Source organism: Phoxinus phoxinus (assembly GCF_949152265.1).
Source record: "Phoxinus phoxinus genome assembly, chromosome: 24".
Lineage (NCBI taxonomy): Eukaryota > Metazoa > Chordata > Actinopteri > Cypriniformes > Leuciscidae > Phoxinus > Phoxinus phoxinus.
In genome coordinates, this window is record NC_136899.1 from 17,567,656 (window position 1) to 17,594,699 (window position 27,044).

The window sequence follows — 27,044 nt, forward strand, 5'->3', positions numbered from 1 at the left end:
CGAGTTGCGGGCGGGTTAGTTGAAAACGTCGGTCGGGTGCGGGTTGTTTATACATTGACCCGCGCATCACTGCTAGATACATAGATAGATTCATATAGATACATAGATAGATATATTTGGATAGATAGATGCCCAGAACTCATGATCCACTAACCTACTGGAAAGAGAGAGCAGTAATCTTTCCTCATTTGTATGTCCTTGCTAAAAAAATGTCTTTGCATGCCAGCAAAAAGTGTCCCTTGTGAGAGGATTTTTTCAAAGGCTGGAGAAATTATCTGTAAAAAAAGAAGTAAGCTAAGTCCTTTCACAGCAGAGAAATTAATATTTTTGAATAAAAATCTCTAAAAAAGTGAGACATTGTGGCTTGATTTCTTTTATTAATATTCATTTTGCAGGACCAAAATATAATTATGCACAGTGAGGAGCCTATAGGTTACAAGCGTCACATATTAGAAAAATACAATAATAAAAAAACAACAATTTTTTTTTAATGGCTCCTCAAGGTTGTTTCAGATCAACACCTGCAAGTGACCACTAGGTGTGGCCGTGGAGACGGGTGTCGGATTGATTCGAAGCCTCGAAACAATATGGCACATTTGGTTCAACTGTTTCATTGCTTCACGAAGCCTCGATCTGCCCACCACTAGTCCTGCACAGTTCATCTCCAACTCTAATCAAACACACCTGCCTTTAATTTACAAGTGATCCTGACGTGCTCTGAATACCTTAATTGGTTGCTTCAGGTGTGTTTGATTAGGGTTGGAGATGAACTGTGCAGGACAGTCCATCGCCAGGAGCAGGATTGGGCACCCCTGGTGTAAACGATAAACCGTGTATAGCCTACTCAGACTTTTATTAAATGAACTAAACTCGTACCCGTTCGCCATGCTGGATTGAAAGCTTCATTGAGGCTTCATTTCCGTTCTAATTAATCCGTATTGCACAAATGGTGCGCAGAACGTGCTCCTCGAATGCACTCTCAGTGGATTCCATTTATGATTGGTTGAATGGTAAGCTCGCATCTGATTGGCTAAAGAGTACGACAGACCCGCGTGGGTCAAGAGCTCTGCCAGGAAAGTCTCAAAAACACACACACACACATCCGAGGCGATTCACACGTGAATGACGATTGCACATCCACATTCAGGGATAAACTCGTACATTTTAAACACTCAAAGGTTTTTGCACACAGTTGTATATCTACGAATTGTGTTTTGCATTTGTGAAATGTATTTTATGAATATATAATTTTATTTTGCGCATGTGAATTGTTTTTTGTGGGGGAAAAAAAATTCCACGCACGTGAATTTTTTTTGTGTGTACGTGAATTAGGTTTCATGCATGTGAAATTGTCTACGCATGTGTGAATCAGGTTTTCTGCGTGAATTATTAATGAGACTGATCTGTCTCCATAGTGGGGAGGGGGGCAGAAAAACTCTATTAAAAATAGGTATATTGTGCCATCTAGTCTTTTATACTATGTATACATGTGTTTTTTCTTTTAAACAAGTGTTTTAAAGTACAGTAATTTCAATGAATATATATTCCACACTTCATAGGAATTTTCGGTGTTGTGTACTTACAATGGCTGCTGATTTCATGTGTCCGTTAAGTCCATGAGACTGTAGGGTGTCTAATTTTTCATTTTAGGTTTCAGAAGGGTGCTCACGCATACTTTGTGGTTGATATGTGCCCTCGTTGCGCACTTTTGCACTGATGCAAGCTCTAAAGCAGACTTCTTCTGGACAGTCAAAGCGGAGTTATGTTATTGCCCGTCGTGCACAGGAACCCTAAAGGCACCGGTTTATATATATATATATATATATATATATATATATATATATATATATATATATATATATATATATATATAAAAATATAGCTGCAAGCAGCGATGGAGGGCCCGTAATCGCTGCTTGCAGCTATATTTGTATTTATTTTCTATTGTCTTAACTCTTCAATAATTACTTTTAATTATATTTAAAGGTAGGGTAGGTCAGAATTGTCTAAAAAAAACTTTTATTAAAATTTGTTTAAACTGTCTTTATATACCAATGCATAATTAAAATGCAAGTACTCTGAAATAGAGAGTATAAAAAACCGAGTGGCTCTAGTGTATTTAATCTTCAATAAACACAGCTCATTAATTCCATTCACTCCCACCTAAAAACGGGTGCGCGACTGCGCGCACGTGGGCAGAGCCAGTAATAGCGGCGGTAGTCATGGCGACGGAGAGTGACAGTCGCGCAAGCCAATCCTGTGATTCGTCCCGAATGGAAATAATGAGCTGTGTTTAATGAAGATTAAACGGTCTAGAGTCACTCGATTTTTATACTCTTTTTATCAGAGTACTTACATTTTAATTATGCATTGATATATATAGAAAGTTTAATCAAATTTGGTAAAAAGTTTTTATATAAATCCTACCTACCCTACCTTTAAGTTTCTTTGGCACTTTTTCTCAATGTTTAAATGTTTTATGTAAAGTACATTTTGAATTGCCTTGTTGCTGAAATGTGCTATAAATAACCTGCCTTGTAGGTGGGAATCATGAACCGTTTTGGCCACATGTCAGGAGAACCAGAGTTGATCGCTGCTGCGATTCTGCTTCCGAAATTCCGAACGATGTGGACAAAGGATGAAGCCACAATCAAAACGGGTAAGATATCATGGGGATAGTGAAAAATTAGGTGTAATTTTTCACAATTTGTCATACTGGCAATTCACAAATCAAGATTCTGATTGCTGCACAACAAATTTACCCTGGGTACTAATAAAGAAACCTTGAATAGGTGCATGGATAGTACATGAAACTAAAAAGTTTGTGAATATGCTTTATGCTTTACTATAAGAAAGCCACAATAAAGTTCACAATCAAAGTTCTAACCGCTTGCTTAAAAAAAAAAAAAAGTTTACTTTTACTTCAAATACTTAACTCTGGGGTCTGAGGTGTTTTCTGGGTCCTGGAGGTGTTCTGACATGCTCTAACATTTGCGCTTATTTCTGTTACTTGTGACATTTTCATGGCAAAAGTCTTATTACACTGCATTCAGCACAAACTCTGCTACAATAAAATGTCAGCAGCATGTATGTACATTTTTTTAGTTTTCAGATAATAACATTTATGCGTGGTTTGTGAAAATGTCACTGAAATAAGGTCAAGAAACCCAAACTGATCATTTCTTCACAAGACTTTTGAAAATTGTATCACGTAGCTTAGAATATTTGCTCCAAAACTATGTGAAAATCATCCTGAATACTCATTCAGATAAGACAATATATTGATTTAAAAAATGTTATGACATGTCTTGTGTAGGAAAGCTTTATGCGAGTAGGCGTTAACCACCATGAATATTGAGTGTTTCACACCTGAGAAAGACAAAGACCCTCCCATAATGGCCCTATTAGGAGCTCTCAGGCACTATCATTACATTACTTTGCACAAAGAATGAGGAGATTTAAAAAATAATGGCTTTTTGATTGTTTGGATTTATTTACAACACAACATAATCCAAAGATACACAAGAAATGCACCAATCACACACCTTTGTGCCATTCCTGAAACATAGTACATACCTGTCATTTCCAAAGTGTTTGATTTTTCACTTTACTCATGCTCATGTTGAAGTCAGCAGGACGGGTACCTAAAAAAAGTAAAATATAAAAAACCTGTGAACATGCTGATATCAAGAGAAACTAGGGCTGCATGATTTTGGGAATACATTTTAGATTAGTTCTGGTTAAAATTCCTTTTTAAAATTTACAAAATACACACACACACACACACACACACACACACATACATACATACATATATATATATATATATATATATATATATATATACAGTCATGGCCAAAATTGTTGGCACCCCTGGTAAATATGATCAAAACTGGCTGTAAAAAATAAATCTGCATTGTTTATCCTTTTGATCTTTCATTCAAAAAATTGCCAAAATTCTAACCTTTCATTGAAGCAAGAGAATTGAAAGTGGGGCACATTATGAAATAAATGTTTTTCTCCAAAACACGTTGGCCACAATTATTGGCACCCTTTTATTAAATACTTTTTGCAACCTCCTTTTGCCAAGATAACAGCTCTGAGTTTTCTCCTATAATGCCTGATGAGTTTGGAGAACACCTGACAAGAGATCAGAGACCATTCCTCCATACAGAATCTCTCCAGATCCTGCAGATTCCCAGATCCATGTTGGTGCTTCTTCTCTTCAGTTCAGCCCACTCATTTTCTATAGGGTTCAGGCCAGGGACTGGGATGGCCATTGCAGATCTTGGTTTTGTGCTCAGTGACCCATTTTTGTTTTGATTTTGATATTTGTTTTTGGATCACTGTCCTGTTGGAAGATCCAAACATGGCCCGTTATAAGATTTCTAGCCCCGGCTGTTAGGTTTTGATTTTTTATCTGTTGGTATTTGATCCAATCCATGATGCCATGTATCTGAACAAGATGTCCAGGACCTCTGGCAGAAAATTAGGCCCACAGCAGTAAAGATACAGCAGAGTATTTCATTTTACACATGGGGTACTTTTTTATCCCTGTGTGCACCAAACCCATCTTAAGTGTTTGCTGCCAAAAAAGCTATTTTTTTGTTTCATCTGACCATAGAACCCGTCCCGTTTGAAGTGCCAGTAGTGTCAGGTACTTTTCAAACGTTCTATGGACAGAGGAACCAAAAAAATAGCTTTTTTGGCAGCAAACACTTAAGATGGGTTTGGTGCACACAGGGATAAAAAAGTACCCCATGTGTAAAATGAAATACTCTGCTGTATCTTTACTGCTGTGGGCCTAATTTTCTGCCAGAGGTCCTGGACATCTTGTTCAGATACATGGCATCATGGATTGGATCAAATACCAACAGATAAAAAATCGAAACCTAACAGCCGGGGCTAGAAATCTTATAACGGGCCATGTTTGGATCTTCCAACAGGACAGTGATCCAAAAACAAATATCAAAATCAAAACAAAAATGGGTCACTGAGCACAAAACCAAGATCTGCAATGGCCATCCCAGTCCCTGGCCTGAACCCTATAGAAAATGAGTGGGCTGAACTGAAGAGAAGAAGCACCAACATGGATCTGGGAATCTGCAGGATCTGGAGAGATTCTGTATGGAGGAATGGTCTCTGATCTCTTGTCAGGTGTTCTCCAAACTCATCAGGCATTATAGGAGAAAACTCAGAGCTGTTATCTTGGCAAAAGGAGGTTGCAAAAAGTATTTAATAAAAGGGTGCCAATAATTATGGCCAACGTGTTTTGGAGAAAAACATTTATTTCATAATGTGATTTAGCCCCACTTTCAATTCTCTTGCTTCAATGAAAGGTTAGAATTTTGGCAATTTTTTGAATGAAAGATCAAAAGGATAAACAATGCAGATTTATTTTTTACAGCCAGTTTTGATCATATTTACCAGGGGTGCCAACAATTTTGGCCATGACTGTATATATATATATATATATATATATATATATATATATATATATATATAATGTATATATATGTATATTTGTTGTGCCTTGTAGGCATATACCTGCAGGGCTGAATAAAATAATAATAACAATAGTATAGCAGGCATTGTTAAAAAGGAACACTTCAGTAACACTACTCTAGAGAAAAACATATTGATTATCATATGTTACTTCAAATGTTTACAATCGATATGACGTTATGAAATGAGATTTGAGTAAAATAATGGTGCGTTTTGCTTTTCAAACGCGCGACTGACTCAAACTCTCACAGCGCGTGCAGGGAACATTCACTGAAGCATCGAGCAACAGTTCAATGGCAATGTGAAGTTTATGCAACAATAACACTTAACTAATAATTCAGAATTATTTCTTACCTTAAAATCGTTCTTGTCTTCAAATCGCGTTCTTCTTCTTCTGATGTAAATCCAATAATCTCACAACGTGTCTTCCAAACTCGACGACAGCAGAGGACTGAAAGTTTGGTGGCACTTTGTTGTTGAGGTAATGGGTGCATTCGCGTGACACATGGACGATTTGCATCTCCATATGTTTTGTGGGTGTGGTCATATTAAAGGGGTCATGACATGAGAAACCAAATTTCCCTTGATCTTTTAGTATATAAGAGGTCTTTGTACCATTAAAACGTCCTGCAAGTTTCATAGCTTAAGACGTCCTCCCCATTATAAACGAATCATTTATTTAATCAAGCTCTAAATACAGCTCGTTCTGGATTCATGGTAAGAAGTGACGTCACGGTACGAAGTGACGTACCAGCGTTTGCATATGACCGCCTCCAGGCACAAGACAGTTACGCTTTAAGCGCAAGGCAACTACGCTCATTTCGTATCGTTGTCGCGCCCGCGCGCCGCGCGCCTCACAAGTGTTCAGTCGACGGACAGCGCGAGTGGGTCTGTGTACAGGGAAATGGATGCCACAGATGTGCTGTTCCTGGCTGTGGACAAACAACATCTTTGAATACGCTGCGAAAGATCCAGTCGTCAGGGAAAAATGGATGCACTCTTTATTTTTTGCGGACGTCTCAGTCACGGCAGTGTTAGTTTAAGCGTTTGTAGATACATTTGAAGGATGACCGTTTTAAGAACAAATCCCAAAATGATGCTGGCTTTGCCAGAAAACTGTTGCTCAAAGATAAGTCCTTGCCGACTATTCTGGGCTCAACAACGACGACGCAAACTGTAAGTAATGTGTTTAAAACTTTAAACTACTTTTTAAATACGCTGAATACGCAAATGTTCTGGCTGGGGGCGTTAATAATTGATGCATAGGCACTGACGTTAGCCAATCATAACAGTGGGCGTTAACACTGAACTCTTAAAGGGGAAACCCCCCCAAAACAGGCTGTTTGAATCAGAGGATGAGAAACAGGGTGGGAAAAGGTAATAAATCACTACATTTTAAAAGTTTTTTGTAAAAAAAACAATAGTAATACTATATTTGCACCTAAGGGAACATAATAATAAAATAAAAAAACCCATGTCATGACCCCTTTAAAACTAATGAGCAAGGGTTAGAGAAAATGAATATCTTGTTGGTTTTATACAAATTACTTAAACAGAGAATATTTGTTTTAGTTTTGAATCAATCATTTAAAACTACACACTTAAATGTTTATAAGCTCACAAATGTGTGACAAGTATTCGCTGAGTTTTGTTTGTTTAGAGACGTGCTCAAGAAAAAAAAGTTCACGAGACGGAGAGGCAGAAAGCACACCCTGTTTAATTTCTTTATTTTACAAAAGCACAACGTTTTGTTTTGATTGTAAGTGGACACATACAAAAGTAGACCTCTCACAGATTATTTTTTCATATTTATTAAGTTTGTATGACCATAACTGACGGAGTATTTTAAGTCTATTTAGCTGCTATGTGAAAAAAATCGCACGAATCACGCTGGCATGATTGCCGACCCAAGAGGGTTAAGTACATTAAATATCAGAAAATTACTTTTGATACTTAAGTACAGTATATAACAGATACTTTAAGACTTTTACTTAAGTAATATTCTAAATGGTAACTTTCATTTCTACCAAAGTCTTTTTCTAGTACGGTACTTTTACTCAAGTATTGCTTTCTAGTACTTTATACAACACTGGACGGCAGCCATATTGCACCAGAACACCCACCACACACCAGCTTACTGGTGGAGAAAAGACAGTGATGAAGCCAATCAGTATAAGGGGATGATTAGGGGGCCATGATGAACAGAGGCCACTCGGCATACTGTTACACCCCTACTCTTTTTCGAAGGACATCCTGGGATTTTTAATGACCACAGAGAGTCAGGACTTTGGTTTAACATCTCATCCGAAGGATGCCGCTCTTTGGGAGTATAGTGTCCCCGTCACTATACTGGGGTGTTAGGACCCACACAGACCACAGGGTGAGCACCCCCTGCTGGCCTCACTAACACCTCTACCAGCAGCAATCCTGGATTTCCCAGGAGTCTCCCATCCAGGTAATATTAGTCTCTCTGTTTATCCCGAGGTTTACCGCAGTATGTCGGATCCAGATCAGATGAAGGACCAGCACCTGGACAGGACGACAACACAGTCCTGAATTGTCTACTAGTCTCTCCCCTATGGTGGACCTGCGCCTGGACCCATCCCAACGCATCCTTGAAGTGCCAGCCTCATCAGCCCGGTGAAGGCCTCATCGCCACTGATCCTCAACAACTCGTCTCCATACCGGCGTGATGACTCCGACCTCCAACCAGATGGAAATGGATAAAAACTCTGAATGTTCTGATCCAATCTGACTTCTAACCTGTAATGCTGCCCAAATCATAATCATATGGCGCTTTTCCACTACACAGTACCAGCTCGCCTCGCCTCGACTCGCCTTTGTTTGGTTTTCCACTGTGTAAAAGTTGTACCGGTACCTGCTTCCAGGTACTTTTTTTCGTATCACCTCCGGTGCGGTTCTAAGCGAGCTGAGGCGATACTAAAATATGACGTGAAACACGGCAGATGGCTGATTGGTCAGAGAGAATCGTCTCTATTCACTGCGTCATCATTGCACGCGCCAGACGGAGTATCCTGAATAACCCCGGCATTCTTAAATAGTTTTGCCAGAGATTGCGTGATATACCCATTACTATATTATGTAAAACAGCATACACTCGATTTCCTCCATTGTCCTGTGTGTGTGTGGGTAGCGGGTGTGTGTCGCGTCGCTATGACGACCAGGTCCTATTGTGGAGGTACTGTCTGCAATGGAAAACGGAGCGAAAACGGAGCCGAGGCGAGTCGAGTCGAGCTGGTACTGGTAATGGAAAAGCGCCAATACACTTTTTTGTTCATTGGCCAGAGGAGAACTGGCCCTCCGACTGAGCCTGGTTTCTCCCAAGTTTTTTTTCCTCCATTCTGTCACCTGACTTTGTTGTATTATTTTTTTATTTTATCACTGTGAAGCTGCTTTGATGCAATCTGTATTGTAAAAAGCGCTATAAAAATAAAGATGACTTGACTTGACTTGAATCATAGATAACGACACATTTCATATTCTGTTGGAAAGAAAGTGGCTAACTTCTGTCAACATCATCTACAAGCAAGGACACAAATAAACCAATTGAATTTGAATTAATATCAATGTCTGGAATAAAAAATCTATTTTAGAATTTTTTTTTTTTTTCTCCCAGCCCTGATGTATACATGTGTTGGACAATGAAACTGAAACCCTTGCCAAAATAGTGGGTTTCAAGGTTTCACACCTACATGTCAGTCTGGTCACCAATATTCACTGAGTTTACATTCTATCAGTACTGGCAGAGTGTGAAGGTTGAATTAGCAGAACAACATCACAGCTGTACATAAAATACACAACATAATGGGAGACATACAGTATCAGAGTTTACTTTAAAAGAGGACCAATTGTTGGTGTGAGTCTCGCTGGCTTATCTGTGACCAGGACATCAAGTCTTTGTGGTGTATCGAGAGCTATGATATCGAGGGTAATATTAATAAACCCCCACGTAGGATGAACCAAGAGGAAGTTGTCTGATACCCCTTTTCCACCAGCATGAACCGGGTGCTAGTTCAGAGCCAGAGCTATTGCCAGTTTGGAGTTGGTTCAACTGACGGGCCTTCTAAGAACCGGTTTACCTTTCCACAGGCTAGAGAGCCACCACAGAGCCAGGTCTTACGTCACTGTATATATATCATGTTGCCCAGCAATGACATGACATCGAAGCACTGCAAGAGCGATCTAAAAGCACAAGGAGTCGTATGCTCTCCAAACAATGGTAACCGGAACAGCACCCCCACTTAAATAAACATCAAAGTGTTGTAATCCGCCTATCATAGTTTCTTTCTTGAGTAATTTAACTGGTGGCGGTTAAACTTCTCTGAGAAATAACACACTGGCCGGTCTACGCCTTGCTCATCCGTCTGCAGGAGGACGGCCCCAGCACCCACGTGGCTAGCGTCGACCTGCATCTGGAATGACTGGTCCAGGTGGGGAGCCATTAAAACAGGAGCAGATGTTAACAACAACTTCACATTATCAAATGCGGCCTGACAAATCGCAGTCCAATCAAATTTAATACGGCCCTTCAAAAGGTCGGTCAATGGGCAAACAACAGTGGAAAAGTTAGCACAAAAGCCACGATAATACCCCACCATTCCTAAAAAGCATCTGAGCTCTATTTTGGTAGCTGGAACAGGGAAATTATCGATAGCCACCACCTAAGCGTGCACAGGCCTCACCTGGCCTTGCCCCACCACCCTCCCCAAATAAACAACTGTCGCCTGTGCAAACTCGCACTTAGCGAGATTTACAGTGAGGCGAGCTTCAACTAGCCGTGTAAAAAGAGCCTGTATACGCTCAAGATGTTCAGACCACCCACCACTATACACGACCACATCGTCCAAATAAACAGCACAGCCCTGTAAACCAGAGACTACGCGGTTCATTAGTCGCTGAAATGTGGCAGGCGCATTGCGTAACCCAAAGCTCATCACAGAGTACGAATACAGGCCAGGCGGCGCTATAAAGGCTGAAACTTCCTGAGCCCGAGGTGTCAAAGGAACCTGGTAGTAGCCTTTAAGACCCTTGGGAGTGGAAAAGAATCTGCCTTTGTGATGTTATGTAGCTTCCGATAATCGATACAAAATCTATTAGTCCTGTCAGGTTTACTAACTAGAATACAAGGTGAAGCCCAACTAGAATAAGAGGGTTCTGCCAAACCATTATTCAAGAGATACTTCACCTCTACCTCTAAGTGCTGCTGTTTCTCGAGTTATACCCAATAGAACCTCTGCCTTATCGGCTCAGTGTCACCCACATCAATGTTGTGCTTGATCAAATGAGTGCATGACGGTGTGTCTGAAAACAAAGCAGGAAAGTTAAAAATCAAAGACTCAACAGCTACTGCCCTCTCCTTGGACAAATGCCCAAGTAGTGTGTCCAAATCCGACAACTTCTCTGAGTTCTTCAACCGAGGCTGGAGCACACAGTCTCCGCTGCCCCAGAAACCGGAGACCTACTGTAGTAAGGTTTCAAAAGATTAATGTAACAAAGTTGCATATTACGCCTACGGTCAGGAGTTGAAACTAGATAGTTCAGGTCTGACACTTGCCGAACAACCGTGTAGGGACCTGCATATTTAGCAAGAAAGGGGGAACCGGCTATCGGGAACAGCGCCAGAACCTGATCTCCAGGACTGAACACTCTCGGCTCAGCCCGGCGGTCATACCAACTCTTAATTTTCTTCTAAACCTTAGTCAGATTTTATGCAGCCATCTCACAGGCTAAGAACAATTTCTGGCTGAAGCCTTTCACATACTCCAACAAGTTAGTGGGACTCTCAGGACACTTCAGCTGATCCTGCAGGACAGCTAAAGGCCCTCGAACTCTATGGCCGAACGCCAAATCATTAGGTGAGAAACCTGTACTTTCCTGTGTTACCTCACGTGCTGCAAGCAACAACCATGGAAGCCCCTCCTCCCAGTCTTTGCTAAGCTGAACACAGTAACCCCTAAGCAGTGACTTGAGCGTCTGGTGAAAACGCTCTAGAGAGCCTTGGCTCTAGGCGTGATAAGCGCTACTAAGCTGATGTTTAACACACAGCTGCTCAAGCACTTCTGAAAACATACGTGATGTAAAATTGGAGCCTCTATCACTCTGAATAATCTGCGGAATGTCAAAGACGGAGATAAACTGAGAGAGAGCCTTCACCACCGACTTGGTAGAAAATTGTATGTAACGCATAGGCAGCGGGGTAACGAGTGGCCTGGCACACAGTAAAAAGGTAACCACACCCTGACTTAGATGGGGGCAATGGTCCAACACAGTCGATTAGCAAATGCTCAAATGGGTTCCCTAAAGCTGGAATAGGGTAAAGTGGAGCTGGCTTGATTACCTTATTAGGCTTTCCAGTTAACTGACATGTATGACAGGTCTTAATGAAGCATGCCACATCCTTCTTTAGGCAAGGCCAATAGAAGTACTTCATAAGTCTGTCATACGTCTTCCGCACACCCAAATGGCCCGCTATATCACCATGAGCCGTCTGTAGTATCAAGTCTCTAAACTTCACAGGCACTACTATCTGGAAAACAGGATCCTCAAACATATCATTAGTCTGAGGCATCCACTTACGAACCAACAGCCCATCCTGAACAAAATAACCCCTCGCTGCACTATGTTGCTCCTCAACAGGCAAAACCCCAGCAAACAGTTCACTCAATGTTGAGTCCTCCTTCTGAGCTAAAACAAAATCACTAGATGACAGAGAAGATGGCAATTCTGGCAAACAATAGGCTGTAAATCAGGCTTACGATTTTTCTCTAGAACCTCAGTTCCAGAGACACGGTTCATTGCACGTGTTACTGCACAGGCAGTAAACACCTCAGGTAAGCTCTGCAGGCTACTATCAGCACCTGGTGGGATAGATGGAACACTCTTAACCACCACAGGTGGCGGCACATCATGCCAAACACGCTCTCCAGCCAAGTTATTACCCAAGATGAGATACTACAGGTAAAGTATAGCGCACGGCAATGACAACCTCATCCTGAACCAGGTCTGACTGTAGCTCAATTCTATGCAGAGGGACAGTTACAACCTGCAACCCAATTCCCCTCACTAAAACATGACCAATGCTGGACTCACTAGAAAAAGGCAAAACAGACTCTAGAAGTAAAGATTTACAGGCCCCCATATCTCTAAGAATTTTAACTGTCACCTTTTCAGAACGGGCCACAAATGATACGAAACCATCTGTAATAAAAGGAGAGTAATCATTAACATCGGCTTTAATTACATCAGAACGGCTATTCTGGCTAGATCCAACAAGGCTGTCCGCAGACAAGTTAGAGGAGGCCACACCCACTTCAGGGTTTGACCTAATCTCTGTGTAGATGAACTCAGACTGTGTGCGCACACCAGAAACGGCAAGGGCAACAGGTCTTGCCGTGCCAGATTTGCTCCTCTGGCCTCTTGCTTTCAAGGCCGGACACTCGATCTTCCAATGCCCTTTCTCTAAACAGTAATGACAAGCATCCGGATCTGCCCACGAGACTGTTCTTTGGCAACACACTGGCTAGTGGGAGTATTAGAAACTCCTGAATGTTCACTGAAACATCCAAAGTGCTGCTCACGGTAGCCCTTTCCTAGATTATGTTCTTTAAAATTTTGCCTGTGGGTTAAAACATATTCATCAGATAAAACAGCGGCATCTGTTGCTGTTTTTACCTTCCGCTCATTTATATATACTGCGATTCGATCAGGGAGGATGTTTCTAAATTGATCTAAAACAATTAAATTACACAACTCTTCAAAGGTAGAGACGCCTACTGCAGCATCAACGATTGAAATGACAATTCAGCTCCCTTACTACCCCTGTATAAGTCTGCTTTTCTCCCTTCTTCCAATTACAAAATCGCAGTTTACATGCTTCTGGAACTAACTCATATACCTTAAGCACAGCATCTTTCACACTTTTATAAATCTTTCTTTCAGGCACAGACAAAGCAATAAACGCCTCCTGCACTTTTCCAACTAGAACGCTCTGGAGTAACAACAATCGTTCAGGATCACTCCAAAACCACGATCATCTGCCACACTTTCAAACAGTGAAAAGAACACATCCGGATCTTTCTCATTAAACCTTGGTAGCAATCTGGCCATATTAGAGATATCAGGGGTGCGCGCTGGTCCAGTCAGAACATCACCACCGGTATCACCAGTAATTTTCCCTTTTGGTATTAACCTAAGGCATTCTAAAACAATTTCTCGATCACTTTTGATTTTATCATATTCTAGATGACGTTCAGCTTCTCTCTCTCTACGTTCAGCTTCACGTTCAACTTCTCTTTCTCTACGTTCAGCTTCTCTCTCTCTCTGTTGCATTTCTAACAACTCTTTTTGTTGCTCAAAGGTAAGACCAAAATTACTGCGAAACTCACCCAATGTTGCCAGTGGCGTTGAAGCACCTTCAGGCTCCAACTCATCCATTGATGGGAGAACTTTTTTTTTCAGCCAATTTAGTTCTAACAACCTGCCTTATCTGCGCCAATTTTTTAAAAAAGTTTCAAGCCCAATTCAAAATTATAATGTTCACTAACCTTACACAATTGCTCCTTAGTCAACATATCTAAAACCTGATCTGATGGAGTAGCGAAAAAATTATCCAAAGTATCCATTTATTAACTCTGCCGTTTTGTTTTAACCCCTAAACCAAATTTTTAAATGAGCACGTTTATCAATGTAAGTGCGGCTACCCCACTGCAGCTACAAGACAAAAAACAAAAACAAAAAACCCCGGAGCTGCCCTGCACACATCGATCCACTTCATGCATACCCCAAGAACAGAGATTTTTAATACACGATATCAGCGGCACCTAACTTCCCTGACAAAATGGCGTTAAGGCAGGCATCCACGACTGTGCCCTCCGCCCAGGATATAGCACAAAAACAAATAACTAAAATAACAGACCAGCATTAAGCGCTTATCAGGGGTTCGCAAAGTTCCAATGGCTACACCATAATTTTTTATATATACATATATATATATATATGCACCTGCACTGAATAAAATATTTAGTCAGTTCAACTTAAAAAAATAACTTCATGTGGTAACATCTACAATTACTGATTTTGTTGAAAAAAATAAACAAATAAGATTACTGAATATAACTGAATTCAACCAACCTGAAAAACTGTTTTTGTTGAAATTAAATGATTGATTTAAAAGGACTGATTATAACTGAATTCAACCAACCTGAATTTTTTTTCCCCTGAAGCTCCAACTAGGTAAAATGACTTAATAAGTTTATATAATCTTTTTTGTTTTATATTATGAAAGCCACCTTGATGTAAATACACAAAAAAAATATTAATTACCCTTATTTAATTGAAGACATTTAAACACACAACTTAATTTAGTTTATTCAATATAAACAGCAGTCAACTGTCACGGTTTCCCCTGGTTTTCCCTGGCCCTGTCAAATACTACATTTCCCAGCATCCCCCTGGATCCATACCTGCACTCACTTCCCTCATCACCGCAGCTGAATCCCATCTCCTCATCTTTACCTCATCACCAGCCTTTATATTCAGTTCCCTCACATGCACTCACGGCCGGGTATTAATGTGACTTGATGTTATGTTCTGGGTCTAGTTTGGTTATCTGTCACTGGTTCCAAAGGTCATCGGCGAGAGATTCCAGGTTTCCTCTCTCGAGATGATTCCAGTATCTACGGTGATCTAGTATCTACTGAGTCAGCATCTATGTTTCATGCATCTCGTGAGTTCCAAGTATTCAAAGATCTCTCCTGAGTTCGGCATCTATGTTTCATGCATCTCGTGAGTTCCAAGTATTCAAAGATCTCTCCTGAGTTCGGAATCTATGTTTCATGCATCTCGTGAGTTCGAGTATTCAAAGACTATTCCTGATTTCGAGTATTCCAAGAGACTCTAAGCTCATTACCTTTTGAGTTTGACCTTCAGTTGCCTCCAGGGATTCTTGGGGTTGCACACGTGTATAAATAAAGTTTGAGTTTAAATTGTATTCTGGTCTCCTGTCCTGGTACAGTGTGACATCAACAGTGTTGTCTTATTATTATGCACATTGTATATAATGACCCACTAAGCAAAATCAGGTGTAAGTACTGAGCGAATATTAAACATTAATATAAACTACCAACATCTTTCCCTTTACTGAAAAACACATCTCAATGCAGTCCCTTGCAAAGCCTGTTGGGAACTACAGATCCACTGCCCAGGGCTGCGTTTCCCAAAAGCATCGTAAGCCTAATCATTGAGCCTATGCCACCAATGGTCTTTATGATAGCTCAACTTAGCTCACAATGATTTTGAGAAATGCAGCCCTGGGCAGTGGATCTGTAGTTTGCAGCATGCTTTGCAGGGGACTGCATTAGGAGAGTAAATTTAGGGATTAAGTGTTATTTAATGTGTTTTTCAATAAAGGGAAGGATGTTGGTTAGTTGGTATGTTAATGTTTAATGTTCAGTTATGTTGAACATTTAGGAGTTTCTTTTATTGAATGTTAAGGTTACCATTGTGCTGAAGAGTAGCGCTGTCAATTGCGATTTTCACTTTGATGCAATAATGTGTAACCCAAATCACAATTACTCCTTGAAGCTAATTTGACGATTAGTAAGGAGCAAGTGCCATGTGTCACTCACATGTCCAAACAAAAAATGTTTTGTAGCATTCCCTTGTTTTATGTTACACAAAGCTGATTGAATAGGTTACAACAGCTAAATTAGAATTAGTAGAATCAGATAGAAATACTTCCTTGAAGCAACAACTGCACATGTTCACTTTTTACAGTGTGGTTTCATGTCCAGGGGGTGGATCAGTGTTGGTTTGGGCTGCAATATAATTGAATTCCCTACCCATGTGCCAAGGACTACTGAACCATTCTGAAGGACCATGTGCGCCTAATGCTTCAAACATTGTACCCTGAAGGGGGTGACGTGTATCAGCATCACCAATACACACAGCAAGACTTGTGACAGAATGGTTTGATGAACATAAGTGAAGTTGAACATCTCCCATGAATAGAAAGTTAATGAACAGCATTTATCTGAAATGGAAAGCTTTTGTAACATTATACACTACTGTTGAAAAGTTTGGGGTCAATGAGATTTTTTTGGAAAGAAATTAAAGTAGGTAATATTATTTCAGATAAATGCTGTTCTTTTGAACTTTCTTTTCACCAAAGAATCCTGAAAAATGGTACACAACTGTTTTTAACACTGAGAATAATAATACATGTTTCATGAGCAGCAAATCAGCATATCATGATTCCTGTCATGTGACACTGAAGACTGGAGTAGCTAATATTGATGCTGAAAATTCAGCTTTGCCAACACAGGAAGACATAGCCTATTTTAGGCTATATTCAAATAGATTACGGTATTTTGAGTTAAGTTATTTTAAATGTAAAAAATATTTCTCAATATTACTGTTGTTGCTGTATTTTGGAGCAAATAAATGAGAGTCTTCCTTTAAACACATTTAAAAAAAGTGTGAATCCTGATCTAAAACTTGAAGTTTAAAGGTTTAAACGGAATATTTTTAATGGAACGTCGTAATATTATGACTGACCACTGGATGGCACTCTTCAAGCGCACACAGAGACAGAATCTGATGAATTGTATGTCCGCTCAGATGTTCATCACACGCGCACAGCTGTGACGTTTGTCTGTTTAGCAAAACTGCTCTTGCAACATTGTTGGTTACCCTGAGAGGATTTAAAAACATCGTGATCTGCGATATCTTGATGCATTTTTAATCAAGATATAAAGCGACCTAATGAGAAAACTTATTGTAATGGTTCTTCCGTTTCGATGTTTTTCGTTTCATGTAAAAAGTATATGTTTTTGAGAATGAAGCGGAAGAGGAGCATATTGCTTCGAGCACGCTAGAGGCGATTTTCCTTTCGCCAACAGATTTAACTCGAGTAATAAAACGGGTTCGTATAATGATCTCGATGTTTGGATCGAGTGCTAGATTAGCTGTGTCTCTGATTTTTGCTTTTGTCAGCGTGTTTGTATTGTGTGAATATGTGATCTATTATGCTGTTATTCTGCGTTGCTCGTGGCCGCATATTGAAGCTGAAGATTCACATTCACATTTGCGGGCGTTATTTCTCTCTGATACTCACTTATTAGGGGCCATCAGAGGACACTGGCTCGACAAACTCAGGAGGTATTTTGCTTCTCTAAACACGCTAGAAAAAAAGTTTTATTTTAATAGGCCATATGTTTTTGAGACATTTTGTTACAGTTTATTTGAGTAGACTACGGTGTAAATGCCATAGTACATGAATCATTTCATCAATTTTTTTTATTTTTTTATTGAAGGAAGCTGCACATTTTTATTATGAATATTATGATATTTTCACAGAGAATGGCAGATGGAAAGAGCGTTCCAAACATCTCTATGGCTTCTAAATCCAGAAGTTGTCTTCTTTTTAGGAGACGTATTTGATGAGGGCAAGTGGAGCTCCAGTCAGGTACAGTTGATGGTCAACATGCAAACACAAAGCAGGAGACTGGTTGCAAAATATGACAATTAGCTGTGGCTGAGTCTAAAATAATTACATGCATAGGCCTCTGCTTTAGTGTTTGTTTGATGTCTCTCATTTCTAATTTAATTTGGCTAACACTTTGCAATAAGGTCTAATTTATTAACATGAATTAATTCATTAACTAACAGTTAGCAATACATTTGTTTCAGTATTTATTAATATTAGTTCATGTTTTTGAGACTGTCTTTAGATCACTGCAGTTTTAAAAGAGAAAATATTCAGCAATCGTGTTGACATGATTTTGCACATGGTTTGTCTCAAAGCATATTAAAAACACCACATAGACATAGATATACATTTTCACCACAGGGGGACTTTAATGTTAACTAATGAAACTTTTGAGTAAAGTGTTACTGAAATATGAAAATACTCTTACAGATTTCTTTATTTATAATTTTTTTGTAATGTTTTGCATTATCTTGTTGCATTTGTTTTTGCAATTGTTCTGTTTAAGAACTGTGCTCATCATTTTTTTTCTGAAGACAGACAAGCATAAATAGTTATGAAAGCCAAAATATTAAATGCCATTGTTGCATATATTTACTGAGTAATCCACTATTTTGTAGAGATGGTCAACATTACAATTTTCACTTGAGATTTGGAGCCAAATTACAGGGAGGTAAAAATGACTTGAAAGATGGCAGCATGATTTCTTTAAAACACACATAGATGGGTAGTTCTATTAGTAAATCTTGTTTCCCTCTATTAAAACAATTGCATCGAACATACAGGTCTGAGTGCAACATTTTTATTTTTCCAAAGTTTGCCTGCCTTTAACTCAAGAAGTATTAAATATATCTTAATATGATTTTAGATTCTAGTTCCTAAGGGTGTTTTCACACTGGCAGTTTAGTTTGAAATGGAGAAAGAAATTTGCATGATTCATTAGTAATGTGAAAGCCGGGATACTGAACCCAAGACTACCTGGAAGAGGTGGTCAGAGTCAAGTCATCTTCATTTATATAGCGCTTTTAACAATGTAGATTGTTTCAAAGCTGTTTTACAGAGATAAACGTATATAATTTAAGGTAACAGAGATTGTTTTGGCTTTATAGCGGTTCTTGAATAATGTTATTTTCCAGCTAAAGTTAGTTTTGATTGATTCACTTCCGTCGAAAGGATAATTTGTTATTAAATTAGGGGCCGCTAAGACGACACCGTTCTCTCTACACAGACTTTAAACGCGAACCTGTGATAAACCAAGCCTAAATAAACTACTTGTCCTGCCTATGAAATTGATACAGAATTTTATTTTATTTTGTCACTACGGGGGAGACGCGTGAATTTTCCACAATGCTTTATCTGTAGAGTGATAAAGGGATCCTCCATAGGGAGAGGCTACTTGGCACTTCAGCACTGCATTGTCCTCGGGTCCAGGCGAAGGTCCTTCGTCAGATCTGGATCCGCCCTGGATCTGGCAGGCTGCGGGAAAACCTCGGGATAAACAAAGACACTAAAATTTGCGTAGATGCCATTCTTCTTATGATGTAACGAGTACATCAGGATTTAAGGGAAGTGTTCCCAGTTCCGGCTGACCTAATCTATGCAGCCTAACATTGAGCTATAGAAGTCTATAATGCATTGTGTATCAGGGGTGGGCGATATGGCAAAAATATAATATCACGTTTTTTTTTCAGGAAAATCACGATTCACGATTTTATCACGATTCCTTTTCATGTTGGTTTTACTATTTTGCAAGTGACTGAGTATTACAGCCAAACTAATGTCCCTTTAAAGTATCAAATAAAACAAAAACAAAATATAAAATAAAAAGAATGGCAGACATTTAGGCCAAAGTGGCGAAAAAAAAATCTTTGTCATTATTTTCTTTGTTATTAAAAATTAAGAACAAAGATACACAACTTAATATACAAATGAAATAAACAGTGCTTTATTTTTTCAGCTACAGTAGGTGTATTTAACAGCTTTGAAGAAAGTAATTAAATAAACAAATATGAAAATAAAACACAACATGGACTTCACTGTATAAATTGTACATTGATTCTTATTAAAGCTACTATTAAAGTTCTCAGTCAAAAGTGAGTGATTTGCTCTTTGTATTTTGTGGTTTTATTAACAGGGATAGTTCTCCCAAAAATTTAAATTGTCATAATTTACTCTCTCAAGCCGTTTCAAACCCGAATAAGTCTCCCTCTTCTGTTGAAAATAAAAGTTATTTAGAAGAATGTGGGTAACCAAACAGTTGATGTACCCCAGTAATAGTTTTTTCCTACTATGGTAGTCAATGGGGACCAGCAACTGCCCGGTTAGCCACACTCCTCAAAATATCTTCTTTTGTGTTCAGCACAAGAAATAAATTAATACAGGTATTGAACAACATTAGAGTGAGTGAGTAAATAATGACATAATTTTTATTTTTGGGTAACTATCCCTTTAAGGACAAGCGGCTGCATGTTTACTAGCTGTTTAAAGTGCAGGGCTACTGTCACTTTAAGATCTGCACGCGTCGAGTCTAATATGTACGCATTTGACAAGCAGATTTTTTTTCTAAATTTGTTCTATTGTTCTTTCACTTTAGACATAACCAACTTTGTTTATGTAAACCTTGTGTGTATTTGACAGTATTAGCGCAATAAGACCCGAAAGATAACTTAGTCCAGTAACCAGACGCTGTTAGACAGGCTTTTAGTGCACGTCGGGTGTATTGCGCTCAGAAAAGGACACGTTAGAACAGCGCATCAGCAGCGAATTACATGTTTAACCGGCAAGGCTTTAAAGCACATGCAAACAATTAATTTTTATGAACTACAGTGTCCCGTTCCTCTGCATTTCATGTGAATATACGTCGCGTTGTACAGTATGTTGAGACGGAGGCGCTAGAACTGCAAACTGATAGAATGCACGATCCTACGATATTTCTTTAAAAGCAGATCGTGGAGACATTTTAACCGTCCACGATCAAAAATCGTGATATTGCACACCCCTAATGTGTATGCTAGGTCAAAGAGATGTCTTTAATCTAGCTTTGAACTGACAGAGTGTGTCTGCTTCCCGGACAATGGTAGGAAGACTGTTCCAAAGTTTTGGTGCTAAATAGGAAAAGGATCTACCGCCAGCAGTCGATTTTGATATTCTAGGTATTCTTAACTGGCCGGAATTTTGAGATTGCAATAGACGTGAAGGACTATAATGCGTTAAGAGCTCGCTCAAGTACTGCGGAGCTAAACCATTTAGTGCTTTGTAAGTAATCAGCAATATTTTTAAATTGATACGATGTTTAATAGGCAGCCAATGCAGTGTTGACAGAATGGGGCTAATATGGTCATACTTCCTGGTTCTGGTAAGAACTCGAGCTGCTGCGTTTTGAACTAGCTGTAGTTTTTTTGTTAAGCGTGCAGGGCAACCACCCAGTAGAGCATTACAATAATCTAGCCTTGAGGTCATGAATGCATGAACTAATTGTTCCGCATTTGTCAATGAGAGAATATGGCGTAATTTAGATATATTTTTAAGATGGAAAAATGCGGTTTTACAGATACTAGACACGTGACTTTCAAATGAAAGGTTGGTATCAAAGAGCACACCCAGGTTCCTAACCGACAACGAAGACTTAACAGAGCAGCCATCAAGTGTTAGACAGTATTCTAGGTTATTACGTGTGGAAGTTTTTTGTCCAATAATTAGAATCTCTGTTTTTTCTGAATTAAGTAGTAGGAAATTTCCAGTCATCCAATTTTTTATATCAGCTATGCATTCCGTTAATTTTGTGAATTGGTAGGTTTCGTTTGGTTTTGAAGAAATATACAGCTGAGTATCGTCGGCATAACAGTGAAAGCTAATTCCATGTTTTCTAATGATATCTCCTAATGGTAGCATGTACAGAGTGAACAGCAGCGGTCCTAGTACTGAGCCTTGTGGTACGCCATACTGAACTTGTAATCGATAAGACATCTCTTCATTTACTGCTATGAACTGATAACAGTCAGATAAGTATGATTTATACCATGCTAGTGCAATTCCACTAATGCCAACATAATGTTCGAGTCTATTTAAAAGGATGTTGTGGTCAATGGTGTCAAATGCAGCACTAAGATCAAGTAATACTAATAGAGAGATACAACCACGATCGGATGATAAGAGCAAATCATTTGTGACTTTAACAAGAGCTGTCTCGGTACTATGGTACGGTCTAAATCTGGACTGAAAAAAGGCAGATTAGAGATCGGCCTGTAATTGACTAATTTTGTAGGATCCAGTTGCGTTTTTTTAACAAGCGGTTTAATATAGCTAGCTTAAAGGTTTTTGGTACGTATCCTAGAGACAAAGATGAGTTAATGATATTAAGAAGAGGATCTATGACATCTGGAAGCATCTCTTTCAGCAGCTTAGTCGGTATAGGGTCTAACATACAAGTTGTCGATTTAGATGATTTGACGAGTTTGCAAAATTCTTCCTCTTCTATAGCAATGAATGAACATTTTTTTTCCTCAGGGAGACTACAATGCACTTCCTGATGCGATACTGTATTAGACAGTTGCATATTTATAATTTTGTTCCTGATATTATCGAGCTTATAAGTGAAGAAGTTCATAAAGTCATTACTGCTGTGTTGTTTGGAAACTTCTGGGCTTGAAGCTTTCTTTTTCGTTAGTTTAGCCACTGTTTCAAATAAATACCAGGATTATGTTTATTTTCTTCTAATAGGGTTGAAAAATAAGCAGATCTAGCAGCTTTTAAAGCCTCTCTGTAAGCAATCGTGCTCTCCTTCCATGAAATCCGAAATACCTCTAGTTTTGTTTTCTTCCAGTTGTGCTCCATTTTTCTGGCTGCTCTCTTAAGGGCCTGAGTGCTCGTTGTGCCATGGCGTTGGATTCAATTTAAATTTTTCTTCAGAACTATGTCTGGGATTGTGGTGTATTCTTGGGTTTTCTCCAGTCAATTTTTAACCGGTCCAGTCAGTGAACAGCGGGAGTGGCTGAGAACGATGACGTCGAGGTCGTGCGCTAGTTTGAGTCGTCATACGTCACGACCAAACGATAGCGATTGGTTATGGCAGATCCAGAGTGGCTCTGGGCAGATCCAATAATTTTAAACTTCAACAGAGGACCCGCCTTCAAGGAAGTTAACGTAGGCCAAACTCTATGTAAAAGTGATATGTACGATCTATTGGGATCTTGATGCAGCTTTGTGTCCAAATTGTTGGAAGACCAAACTTGATTTCGTGTTTATTCAGTCATGACTGTTGACACAACATATGTGACCCTGGACCACAAAACCAGTCACATGGGTAAATTGATGTATACACCATATTCAAGCTGAATAAATAAGCTTTCCATTGATGTATGGTTTGTTAGGATAGGACAATATTTGGCTGAGATTTGGAAAAAATTGGAATCTGAGGGTGCAAAAAAATCGAAACATTGATAAAATCTTCTTTTAAAGTTGTCCATTTATGTTCACGATTGTGCAGCATTCACTCACAAAAATAAATGTTATATATATTTATGGTGGGAAATTTACACTATATCTTCATGGAACATGATCTTTACATAATATCCTAATAATTTTTGGCATAAAAGAAAAATCAATAATTTTTATTTTTTATTTTTTATTTTTATTTTGTGGCTATTGCCACAAATATACCCTTGTGACTGATTTTGTGATCCAGGGTCACATATATGCAAATATATAAGAGTAACCCAGGGTTTAAGAATGTATAGTGTGATATGTCAGATTATGAATTACCAGGATTAATTGTTAACTCTGGTTAAAATATGAACAGTCTGAAAAAAAAAATAGAATAACCCAGAATCCCATTTACCTGGGTTTTGGAATTACCCAGGTTTTATTATTTCAAGTGTGGTAGCCCTTAAATGTTTCAAAGTTTGTGGTATTATCAGTAAATATTTCCCGTAGCAGTGGATACTATACGATCTATAACTATGCTTCACGTTATAACAATAGGGAATTGTAATACTTAAACCAGGGGTCTCCAACCTTTCTGTGAGTGAGGGCTCCCTCAAGGGCTACTTATTACTAAAAATATATATACAGATGGAAAATTGCGGGTGTGTATTTGCTGCCTTTGACCGCTAAGAGGCGCTACAATCGCAGGCTTTGAAAAGTGTCAGTTTATTCTCTCTATTGTGTAATCTGCCGCCGCGCCGCGGCTCATTGAGAGTGATTGTAACAGATCAATTCAAGTGAAACATGTAGTTAAATGAATTCATATAATCACAAGACTGAAATTAAATGTAATACATTTAATAAATAATGAAAACATTTCAACTCAAAACATTGCAATAGAAAAATATTAGGCTACATCAATGAGGCTTTGCAAGAGCAACGTGATCTTATCAGCGGACCGACGATAGCGCAGTGGACAACGCAACAGCACGAGCTTCACGGAGCTTCAAGCAATGCGAGATCGAATCTCATTAGCTATGGCTGACAGCGTTAATGTTTTACCATTCTTGATGCTTAGATAGGTAACTGTTTATTGAAGTCAAGCGTTTTGTTTAATTATCAATGGCACATTACAACATAAATTTGCTACCTTCCAGTAGAGCCGCTGCACAGACGACAAAACTGATGAAGGAAGATTATCAGCCGATCGCGTCAGAAAATGAAAATGACGAAGCTATCTTTAATCTGCTAAATTATTGTTTTGTGAATCATCCACGAAATTGAGATGACTGACATTGATACCCGCCATAGCAAAGGAAGAAATTTTTTAAAACAGATGCTGGACATTTCAAGGTTTAAATAGTGTCGGGGGCAGTTTATTTATTTAAAACAGGGTTGCATCGAGTTAGAGTTTATTAGAGTTTCTTAAGTAGCCTAAGAAACAGAATCTTATTCTTGCGACATTTTAAATTTGTATTGCCAAAGAAATTGCAGCTAAATAAACAATTAAAACAGTAGGCTAGTCTACAAAACGAAAATAGTTCAAAGCAACATAAATTAAGATCATGCGTTTTTCTTTGCTTCTCTCTCGCGCTGGATCTCTTTTATTTTAGTGTATTTAGTCTCCCTGCACTGCGCGTGCAGGGTCTCTCTCGAAATTAAACATTTCAGGGAAAAAACACATCATACAGCTGATTATACTGTATATGTCGCTGTGTGTCATCCAGACAAATCACGAAAAAAAACTGTAACAAATGATTGAGTCTTGCTTCAAAGAAACAGAATGCCTGGTTGAATTCACCGTAATAAAACGAGGTGGATCGCGAATAAAATAGCTCCATCTGCTGCTCACTTGCATTCGTTTAGTGGCAAGAACGCGTTTCGTCGGTAGTTCATGTTTAGATAATGCCAGATTGTTGACAAACACACTGCTCAAACATGTTAAAATTCTACAAAACCAGTTGAAACAAATGGATTGAACACTTCAACTGAAAGTGTGTGTGAAACCTCTTTAAATACAATACATAAAACTACAATATTTATAATTTAAGGGCCTACATTTGGACACATCGAGAGATTTATCTTTAAAAGTATTTTGCCTTTGCCTGGTCATCAGGCTCACTCTTCATATGAAATACAGAACATTTAACACCTCCTGAACCCCCAACCCCCCACAGGCTATCTGAGTTTGAGACCGACTTACAACAAAGAGAAGTCGGAATTCACACTTAATTCTAGACATAGCATTAGGCTAGTAAAGTGTTGATAATTAAAGAATTTAATTATTTAGGCTATGTAGGCTAATAGGCTAATATTTCTGTCATAAAAGTTTATTAATAAACATTTGAAATAAAACGCTACCTCGGTTTGGCCAGCTTTTTCCAAGCAGACCTAAATACAAACGCATGTTCATTTGTTCAAACGCATGTTCATTTGTTCAAACGCATGTTCATTTGTTCAAACGCATGTTCATTTGTTCAAACGCATGTTCATTTGTTCAAACGCATGTTCATTTGTTCAAACGCATGTTCATTTGTTCAAACGCATGTTCATTTGTTCAAACGCATGTTCATTTGTTGTCATGAATACAATGTTCAACTCAATGTTAAATTCCACGGGGATCTTTGGATCCTTACAACCAGAGTGCGCGATTTGTGAATTAGCTATTATTATTTTTTTATATATAAATCTCGAACCACAGTGCTTGCTGCTGCTAAACTAAATAACATTTATATAATAATTATGAACTTAAATGAAACAATATCGCAACATTTCGACAAATACATGATCTGATCTGTTTTTACAATTTAGCCTAATTCAGGGCGATTTAGCCTAGACATTTAATTATAGCCTAGAGATTTTCACCCTTGTCCGTTCATCATTGGGAAGCGCTCACATAATAGTTTTGAGTAGATCCTCTGCACCTCTCGGTTTCATACGGATCACCTAATCAGATAACATTTATTAAATATTTAGACATTCAAAGGCTTTAGACATAGCCGATTTCTTATCGTGACTGAGCGGAGAAAAGTGGCTTTCGGTTCATTTTTGTGACGCGCAGTTCCCGGAGACAGAAACGACGACAGATAAACTTTTGAATAAAAGTTTGAATATGAAAAAGTTTACAGTTTTGAACGATGTAGGCTACTCTACTCTGATCTGTATGACTAAAAAACTACAGAGTAGCCTATTAGGGCCTAAGTTATATTAGCTGTCTGTTATGAGAAAAATAAATCCAAATGAACGCGCTGCCGCGTCTGCCGAACACTAATTCAACATGCCAGAATAAACCCCGACTTTAGAACAATGGATAGCGCCACTCGGCGTGGTGTGCCAAAATACTTAATTATAAACTTCAATATTTCATTCAAAATAATCTCAAAACGCTTTGTGACATTTTGAAAGCCGTGCTTGCATTAAGGCCACTGGAACCATGAACGTAACTGAAACTGGTTCTGATTTTATTGTTTGTCGTTTAAACGTGCCTGTTGCATATCTTTATTTTATATATTTTATATGGTCTATTGGTGAAGTAATTTTAGCCTATAGCATTGATTACTGTGGAGGGAGGGGGGATTAAAATAATTCAGCAGAAGCAGGGATGTTTAGACCA

General features: G+C 38.8%; 1 protein-coding gene across 2 annotated transcripts in view; it reads left to right on the top strand.

Annotated features, from left to right (window-relative positions):
- Positions 1-17,072: 17,072 nt before the first annotated feature.
- The window catches only part of mppe1 (metallophosphoesterase 1), a 73,380-nt gene continuing 63,408 nt past the window's right edge, over positions 17,073-27,044 (top strand). For both annotated transcript variants that reach the window (XM_079601062.1, XM_079601063.1), the window contains exons 1-2: positions 17,073-17,682; positions 17,881-17,989. In XM_079601062.1, the coding sequence (XP_079457188.1) occupies positions 17,456-17,682; positions 17,881-17,989 (336 nt within the window). In that variant the 5' untranslated portion in view covers positions 17,073-17,455. The remainder of the gene's footprint in view (positions 17,683-17,880; positions 17,990-27,044) is intronic.